At 39.2% G+C, this 9,467-nt stretch overlaps 1 protein-coding gene across 1 annotated transcript in view; it reads left to right on the top strand.

Annotated features, from left to right (window-relative positions):
• Positions 1-9,467, top strand: part of cnga3a (cyclic nucleotide gated channel subunit alpha 3a) — a 16,085-nt gene that overhangs the window by 1,334 nt on the left and 5,284 nt on the right. Inside the window, exons 2-4 of the mRNA XM_037674968.1 lie at positions 2,723-2,846; positions 3,007-3,096; positions 8,974-9,102. Coding sequence (XP_037530896.1) covers positions 2,746-2,846; positions 3,007-3,096; positions 8,974-9,102 — 320 coding nt within the window. The 5' untranslated portion in view covers positions 2,723-2,745. The remainder of the gene's footprint in view (positions 1-2,722; positions 2,847-3,006; positions 3,097-8,973; positions 9,103-9,467) is intronic.

Genomic DNA, 9,467 nt, shown 5'->3' with positions numbered 1-9,467 from the left:
GGTGTATTTTCTATAGTCAGGGTGATGTTTCTATGGTCAGGGTGATGCTTCTATGGTCAGAGTGTAGTCTCTTCGGCCAGGGTGTAGTTTCTATGGTTAAAGTGACATTTCTATGGGCAAGGTGTAGTTTCTGTGGGGAGAAAGACAAAAAAAAAAAAAACAGGTTAATGATAGATCTAAATGCAAACACAACATGAACAGCAGAGTGAGGAAATTAGGTCAATTTGTCCTCCTGCAGTCTAAACCTATAGCAATATAACTAAGTGAGAGTCCAGGAAACCCAAACCAACTCTAACTATAGGATTGATCAAAATGAAAGTCTTAAGACTATTCTTAAATTAGACAATGTGTCAGCCTCACAGGCAAATTGGAAGTTGGTTCCACAAGAGAGGAGCCTGATAACTGAAAGCTCTGCCTCCCATTCTGCTTTTGGAAACTCTAGGAACCACAAGTAAATCTGCAGTCTGGGAGTGAAGTGCTCTGTTAAGAAAACATGGAACAAAAGCATCTTGAATATAACATTGAGCTTGGTTGTTGAGAGCTTTATATACAAAGTAATAGCAGTAGGATTTTAAACTCTTTTCTGAATCTGACAGGGAGCCAATGGAGAGAAGATAAAACTGGAACTATGACCTCTCCTTCTAACTCATCAGAACTCTGGCAGCAGCATTTTGGATAAAATGAAGACTCTTTAACAGTTTTTGGACACCCAGATAACAATGACATCCAATAGTCCAGTCTAGAAATGATAAACGTATGGACCAGTTTTTCTGCACCATTTTGGAACAAGATGTTTCCTATGTTAAAATACAGTCATGTCCTCTTGATGCAATTGAACACATCCTGAATAACCTCTGTTTTCTGTGCAGCCCATCAATGATAGCCTGTGATCAGCAGATGTTGATGCAACTTATGTACATACACACCGCTGGCTTCACCCCTCGTCACCCTTCAAACACTTAGCTTCTTGGCAATTCCCTCAGTGTGATTGAATTTAGTGGGGGTTGCTTAACTCCTTGGTATTAGCACTAATCTACACGAGTGCACGTGTTACAGCCACTGGTTTTACCCAGAGTTCAGTGAGTCAAAGAACATACTGTATATAATACTGAAAATGTGAAAACCTAATAATTATACTCAAGATCTTAACTTGTTTGAATCCAGCTGGCAGATCTTTAAATATAAAAAACCCAGAAACAAATGCAGATTACGTTTTGTATGCACACTGTCACCACTCTCAGTCACACATGCTGTTGTATTTGCTCTTTAAGCTCCATCCTAATAGACTTAACCTGCTACATACACTGCTGAACACAGCAGCTACACTCTACCTGTAAGCCATAGCTTCTTTTAAAAGCCAGCTGAAGACTCACTGATCTTGTTTAGTGTTCAAGAGCATAAGCAGGACATATTTTTAGATGCTACTCTCACACAGACATTGAAAAGAAGCCAACAGTCGACACATCAGCACTCTGTGCACCAGCTGCTGGAGGTGTTGGCAAAATAGTACAAGAACCCCTGGACTGATTTGAATGATTATTGGATGCTTATCAACATGAACACTGGAGTCAGCCTTGTTCATAATGACTGCCACAGCTAAGTAACTTTAGCAAACAAAACTGGTGATACGTCAGCTCGTTTTACAAATTTTAGCCAAAATTTGGTGTTTTGGTCATTCCCAACACTTATCCCAAGTGCTAACTGATGGCTTTACAAATTGAAGATAGCATCCCAGTTAATCAACCTTAGCCAACACAAAAAGGTTGCAACTTTGTCAACTTACAGATATTGTGCTAGCATTTTATATGGTAATAGATTCTCAATGCACAGTCCAAGTGCTAACACGTGACATATTACAATATTCTTCTTTTGGCTGTTTCCTCTTCAGGGGTCGCCATAGCAAGCGAGTTATCCTCCTCTATCTCTGTCCTCTGCATCCTCTGTCCTCACTCCAACTACCCCCATGTCCTCTCTAACTGCATCCATATATCTCCTCTTTGTCTTTTTTCCTGGCAGCTGCATTTCTAACATCCTTCTAGCAATATACCCACGGTCCCTCCTCTGGACATGTCCAAACTACTGTCCCTCCTCTGGACATGTCCAAACCATCTCAGTCTGGTCTCTCTAACTTTATCTCCCAGTTGTTCAACCTGTGCTGTACCTCTGATGATCTCATTCCTAATCTTATCCTTTCTTGTCATTCCTAAGGAGAACCTCAACATCTTCATTTCTGACATTTCCAGTTCTTTCTCCTGTCTTTTTGTCAATGCCACTGTCTCCAGACCATATAACATATCTGGCCTCACCACTATCTTGTAAACTTTTCCTTGGACCTTTGCTGACACCCTTTTGTCACAAATTAGTTTATCCTGTCTGGACTCTCGTCTTCACCTCTTTTCCACACTTCATACTGTATTTTCCAGGACAGTTGGCCTGACATCTTACAATATAGTGACATCTTACAATATAGTGACATCTTACAATATAGTGACATCTTACAATATAGTGACATCTTACAATATAGTGTGGTGCTGCACAAACCATATTTTTTTAATCTTAAGAAATGGTTGCAACTCCATCATTTCTCATTATAAGATGATAGTAGTTCAAAATTGGCAAAAATGGTGGTGGGGGATATGATACATGAAAAATGTAAGATTACAGGCTATCATTAGTAGCATAATCTTATTAAAGTGTTTGTTTCTGTACCTCTGTGCTCCAGGCTCAAGGAGCAAATCCAGCAAGATGGCAAAAGTCTGCAGTGAAATATCCTTTTCATCAAGACAGCGGCTGTCCTCCAACACACCGGGCAATGAGCTGTCTGTCATTGAAAATGGGGACAGCAGGTCAGAAACAAAATCCTCATTACAGACAGAAATAAACAAACATCTCTTTAAATCATTGTCTTTATTTTCCCCAGTTTTACAACTGAAGACTGTATTTCTTTAACACGACTAAAATTAGTAATGATTTTGTCACCATTTCCCTCCACCTGCTATCTTTTAGGGTCTACTCTATTTGTGAAGATGGCTCTGAGAGAGCCTTGTCCTCAGAGTCCCATGAAAGCTGTTGCACAGGTGCCAGAGCAATAGACAGGTACGTGGTATTATTTCTTCCACCAGGTCAGGGTTTTAGGACTTCTGGTGAAAGCAGAGGCTGTAAGGAAAATACATGGAACAAAAACATAAACGCACCACTTTTGTTTTTGCTCCCATTGTTCATGAACAAAATTCAAAGATTTGTAACTTTTTATTATGCACACAAAAGGCCTTTTTCTCTCAAATATTGTTCACAAATTTTGTGTAAATTTGTGTTCGTGAGCACTTCTCATTTGCTGAGATAGTCCATCTGTCATATCTGTGGGTTTTGTGCCGACTTGTGATTATTTTTATTTAGTTCTCCGAATCTGTTTTTGCTGCGTTTCCAGTATCCCCAGTGTTTCTCTCCTCACGTAGTCAGCTCCAGCTCCTGCCACTCTCACCTGTTCCTCAGTCTTTCCCCAGGTGTTGGTCATTGTGTCCCATTAGTGTCCCTTTAAGTTCAGCATCTCTGTGTTTCCTCCTTGTCTGTAGATTGTGCTTCACTGGCTTCATGCTCCGTTTTCCTCCATGTCCCCCAGAGTTCGTTACTTTTGTAAGTTTGCTACTATTTCAGCTTTTTGTTTTTTATTATTTAACTAAATAATTTTCTTATTTTTACCCTCGAGTTCCTCGTGTCTGTCTGCACCTGGGTTCAGTAATGCTGAGCATGATACCATTGACCTCACAGGTGTGGCATACCAAAATGCTGATTAGTCTGCATGAAAATTGCACAGGTGTAACTTAGGCTGACCACAATAAAAGGTCACTCTAAAATGTGCAGTTTTATAACACAGCTCAGTGCCACAGAGGTTACAAGTTTTGAGGAGCGTGCAATTTGCATGCTGACTGCAGGAATGTCCACCAGAGCTATTGCCCATGAACTGAATGTTCATTTCTCTACCATAAGCCGTCTCCAACGGCGTTTCAAAGAATTCTGCAGTACATCTAACCGGCCTCACAACCACAGACCACGTGTAACCACACCAGCCCAGGATCTCCACACCCAGCATCTTCACCTCCAAGATCATCTGAGACCAGCCACCTGGACAGCTGCTGCAGCAATTGGTTTGCATAACCAAAGAATGTCTTCACAAACTGTCAGAAACCGTCTCAGGGAAGATCATCTGCAGGCTCACCGTCATCATCAGGGTCTCCATCTGACTGCTTTTCATCACTGTAACCGACTTGAGTGGTCAAATGCTTCCATTTGATGGTGTATGGCATGTTGGAGAGGTGTTCTCTTCATTGATGAATCCCAGTTTTCACTGTATTGGGCATATGGCAGACTGTGTGTATGGTGTCATGTGGGTGAGTGGTTTGCTGGTGTCAGAGTTGTGAATCGAGTGGCCCATGATGGCAGAGGGGTTATGTCAGGGGTGGGCAAACTTTTAGACTCACGGGCCACACTGAGTTCTAAAATTGGAGTGAAGGGCCAGGCCAGGAACAGATGGATGGAGTGTTTGTGTGATGTTGTGGTATGGACATGCATATGTTATGGACAACGAACACAGGTGCATTTTATTCATGGAATTCTGAATGCACAGTGATACCGTGACAAGATGCTGAAGCCCGTTGTTGTGCCATTCATCCAACCCCATCACCTCATGATGTACCATGCCAATTGCACGCTCCCTCAAAACATGAAACATCTGTGGCATTGTGCTGTGTAATAAAACTTCACATTTTAGAGTGGCCTTTTATTGCGGTCGGCCTAAGGCACACCTGCGCAATAATCATGCTGTCTAATCAGCATCTTGGTACGCCACACCTGTGAGGCTGATGAATTATTTTGGCAAAGAAGAAGTGCTCACTAACACAGATTTACACAAATTTGTGAACATAATTTGAGAGAAAAATACCTTTTGTGCACATAGAAGTCCAAGATCTTTGAGTTCAGCTCATGAAAAATGGGAGCAAAAACAAAAGTGTTGCTTTTATATTTGTGTTCGTCGTAAATTTCTGGCATAAGACTTTCTGTTCTGCTACCTGGTCATTGTTTTAAAGTAAGCAACACTTATAAAGCCAGTACAAAGATAACCTATCATTTGATTATTTCAATATTGTTCATTGATCATTATATTCAGTATGTTTTCATCCATCTGTTTCCATTCATTATACCTGGTTGATGCTAATCATGGTTGCAGGGAGTTTTCAGGTTGGTACAGACCTTGGACAAGTTGCCGTTCTAAATAGGGCCTACATAGAGACAAAAACACACACTGACATGAAGGAACCGTTTAGAAAAAACAGTTAATCAAACACACATTTTTTGAAGTGTGTGAAGAGTATCTGGGAAAAATGCATGCATGTGCAGGAAATGCAAGCAAACTCCACACAGGAAGGTCCCACACAGTACATGTAATTCACAGAAATACACAATAGATCAAAAAAAATAAAGACATCTCAGCAGCATATATAGTTTTGGGGCATTTAGAGATTCTTTTAATTCTTAGATAAGATATTCCTTTCCCATGTGAGTATTTTTGTATAATCTCTGTGTAGTACTCTTATTGAGGGATTTATGTGCAAAATTAAAATTTAAGTACTTCCTCCACCACTTGTACAGCGTTGCTTGAAAGTTTGTGAACTCTTTATAATTTTCTATTATTTCTGCATAAATTTGACCTAAAACATCATCAGATTTTCACACAAGTCTTAAAAGTAGATAAAGAGAACCCAGTTAAACAAATGAGACAAAAATATTATACTTGGTCATTTATTTATTGAGGAAAATGATCCAATGTTACATATTTGTGATGGTAAAAGTATATGAACCTCTAGGATTATCAATTAATTTGAAGGTGAGATTAGAGTCAGGTGTTTTCAATCAATGGATGATGATCAGGTGTGAGTGGACACCCTGTTTGATTTAAAGAACAGGATCTATCAAAGTCTGATCTTCACAACATGTTTGTGGAAGTGGATCATGGCAGGAACAAAGGAAATTTCTGAAGAGCTCAGAAAAAGAGTTGTTGATGCTCATCAGGATGGAAAAGATTACAAAACATCTGTATTCACTGGTTAACTGGTCATCATTAACTTCACGCAGACTCTCTCACTGGTGCATTTTCATCTTTAAATCACTTCTTGGTCTGCTGCCTTCATACATCTCCTCCTACATGTTTCTGCATGAGTGCAGCTACAGCGTGCGCTCTCAGGACATTATTACCTGCAGTGTTCCCTCAGTGCAGACTGAACTTGGCAAAAGGACCTTCTCCTACTCCGCTGCTGTTTCGTAGAATATCTTACAAAAAGATCTGAAGCTCTTGACCTTGACCTCTCTAAGTGGCTTTAAACATTTCTTAAGTTCCTGGCAACAACAACTGCAGATATGTTCCTGTTTTTATCTAAAAATGTTCAATCTGGTCCTCTGGACATTTAAAAAAAAACAAACAAAAAAAACAAAAACAAAGCAAAACAACAAAAAAATGTAGAAACCTTTCGTCTTTCATCCGAAAGACTTCCTCAGTCTGAAGTGCTGTATTCAGCTCAGTCTTATACCAGATTTAACTTTTTTAGATTTTTCTACCTGGATTATTGAGCATGCATCAGGATATTGCCTGTTTTTAGTATTCTACATCACCTTATAACCTAGCTGGGGGGGGGATAACATTTTTTTAATCCCATTTTATTTTCATTTGTTATTCTCCAATTTGTATACATCCTTTATGATTGTCTATTGTTGTCCACTGTTGTCATCACTTTTTGTTAAAATCAGGTCTCTTCTAAATGAGTCCCGCCGAATGGGATTAACCTGTATAAATAAAGGTTGAATGAATGAATGAATGAAAGAGTTTGGACTCCATCAATCCACAGTCAGACAGACTGTGTACAAATGGAGGAAATTCAAGACCATTGTTCCCCTCCCCAGGAGTGGTGGACCAACAAAGATCCCTGTAAGAGCAAGGTGTGTAATAGTCAGTGAGGTCACAAATGAGGCCAGGGTAACTTCTAACAACTGAAGGTCTCTCTCACAGTGACTGATGTTGATGTTCATGAGTCCACCAGGAGAACACTGAACAACAATGGTTCATGGCAGGTTGAAGGAGGAAGACACTGCTCTCCAACAAGAACATGGCTGCTCATCTGCAGTTTGATAAAGATCACGTGGACAAACCAGAAGACTGTTGGAAGAATGATTTATGGCCAGATGAGACCAAAATAGAACTTTTTGTTTAAATGAAAAGAGTTATATTTGGAGAAAGGAGAACTCTGAAAAACCTGATACCATCTGTGAAACATGGTGGTAGTATCATGGTTTGGGCCTGTTTTGTTGCATTTGGGCCAGGACTTCTTGCCATCATTGATGGAACAATTAATTCTGAATTATATCAGAGGATTCTAAAAGAAAATGTCAGAACATCTGTACATGAACTGAATCTCAAGAGAAGGTGGGCCATGCAGCAACACAATGACCCTCAGCACACAAGTGGTTCTACCAAAGAATGTTCAAGAAGAATAAAGTTCATGTTTTGGAATGACCAAGTCAAAGTCCTGACCTTAATTCAGTCCAGATGTTGTAGAAGGACCTGAAGCAGAAGTTAATGTGAGGAAACTACCAACATCCAGAGTTGAAGCTGTTCGGTATACTGAAAGCAAAGGTTCACATACTTTTACCATCACAAATATGTAATATTGGATCATTTTCCTCAATAAATAAATGACCAAGTACTTTGTATAATATTTTGTCTCATTTGTTTAACTGGGTTATTTTTTTTATCTACTTTTAGGACTTGTGTGAAAATCTGATGATGTTTTAGATCATATATATGCAGAAATATAGACAATTATAGAGTTCACAAACCTTCAAGCACCACTGTACATGAGATTACTTACCAAACAGAAACACACTTCACTATTTTGAGACACAGGGATTTAAATAATTTGGATGAATAAAATAATTATTCATTCATAAATTTCTTGTTTATAACCAGCATAAAACAAAAGAAAAGCTTTTATGTCATGTCATAAACATAAGCCTTTGAACATGACATTCACTGACAAGGACATCATAAATTACATCACAAGTAATTAGGACTGGAATAAAATAAAACTACACAATTAGATATAAGGGACCTATACAAAGTATAAGAGGGATTCAAAACCAGCCACTAGTTGGGGTTTTTTTTTTTCAGATGAGCTCAACACTTCGACCTTTTATTGTGGTACATTTATTGCAGTAACCCATATCCCACACTCATTTGTTCAAATAGTTACACAGGTCCACCTCTGTTCAAAAGTGTCCATTTTCTGCTGAAGACCTGCAGTCATTTGTTCCATTATGTAGACCCATTTAAATTTTTGCACCCACTCAGTTATGGATGGTGGTTTTATTAGCTTCCAATTCAGCATTGGGGCGGCTGTGGCTGAGTGGTTAGAGCAGTCGTCCTTCAATGGGAGAGTTGGGGGTTCGATTCCACCAACAGTCACATGTTGAAGTGTCCCTGGACAAGACACTGAACCCCTCATTGTCTCTCATGTGTGTCCCATCAGTGTAGGAATGTGATAAAGCTCTGACTAGTCTTTGTACAGATCTAGTAGAGTGCTGTATGAATGGATAAATGAGGCACAGATTGTGTTGTAAAGAGCTTCGAGTACCTTGATTAGATAGAAAGGTGCTATATAAGTACAGTCCATTTACCATATCTTTATCAACAGAGCCACCAGTGGGTTTTAATTATCTATTTGCGAAATGTTGTCAATTTCTTCTTTGACATTTTTTCCAAAATCCTCACAATTTTAGCTAGGCCCAAAATATTTGGGAATGGCTTCTTAATTTTCCACATTTCCTCCGACACAGTTTGGTGGATGTCATTTTGTACCGTTTCATCTCCCACTGACCCTTTAGGCTGTCCTACTTTTTCTTCATGCTGCGGGACTGGACCTCTCACAGAATGAACCCTGTAGAAGAAAGGCAGGACTCCTTTCTGGAGCGCTTCAGAGGCCCCAAACTCAAAGAAGTGTCCAGTGAAGAGCATGACACCCAATCTGTGGGCCATAAAGACAAACACCGAAGAAGAAAGTATGTATAGTGTTGCAGTCTTGTCAGAAGATATTTACTGTGTTGTCTTTTGTTTAAAAGTGGGTAAAGCTAGAGGACAATGGACTAATATTACAGTTAGAGTGAAGTACGGCAATGTTACTCTTTTATTTAAATCTTTGACATATAAAATTAGACTGGAAGTTATAAAAAAATTAAAGTAAAACAAACATTACACTTCAGTAGTGCAACATATTTTCTGATGATGCACACAGACCTTGATTTATTAGGAAGATGAAATGAGAACAACTAAATTATTTAGAAATTTGTGGACTAGTATAAAATATAAACTAGATAGATAGACAGACAGACAGACAGACAGACAGACAGACAGACAGACAGACAGA

The sequence above is a fragment of the Nematolebias whitei genome, chromosome 3 (assembly GCF_014905685.2).
Source record: "Nematolebias whitei isolate Nwh7 chromosome 3, NemWhi1, whole genome shotgun sequence".
Taxonomy (NCBI): domain Eukaryota; kingdom Metazoa; phylum Chordata; class Actinopteri; order Cyprinodontiformes; family Rivulidae; genus Nematolebias; species Nematolebias whitei.
The sequence above is the reverse complement of the archived record's forward strand: the minus strand, read 5'-3'. Positions and strand labels throughout refer to the sequence as shown.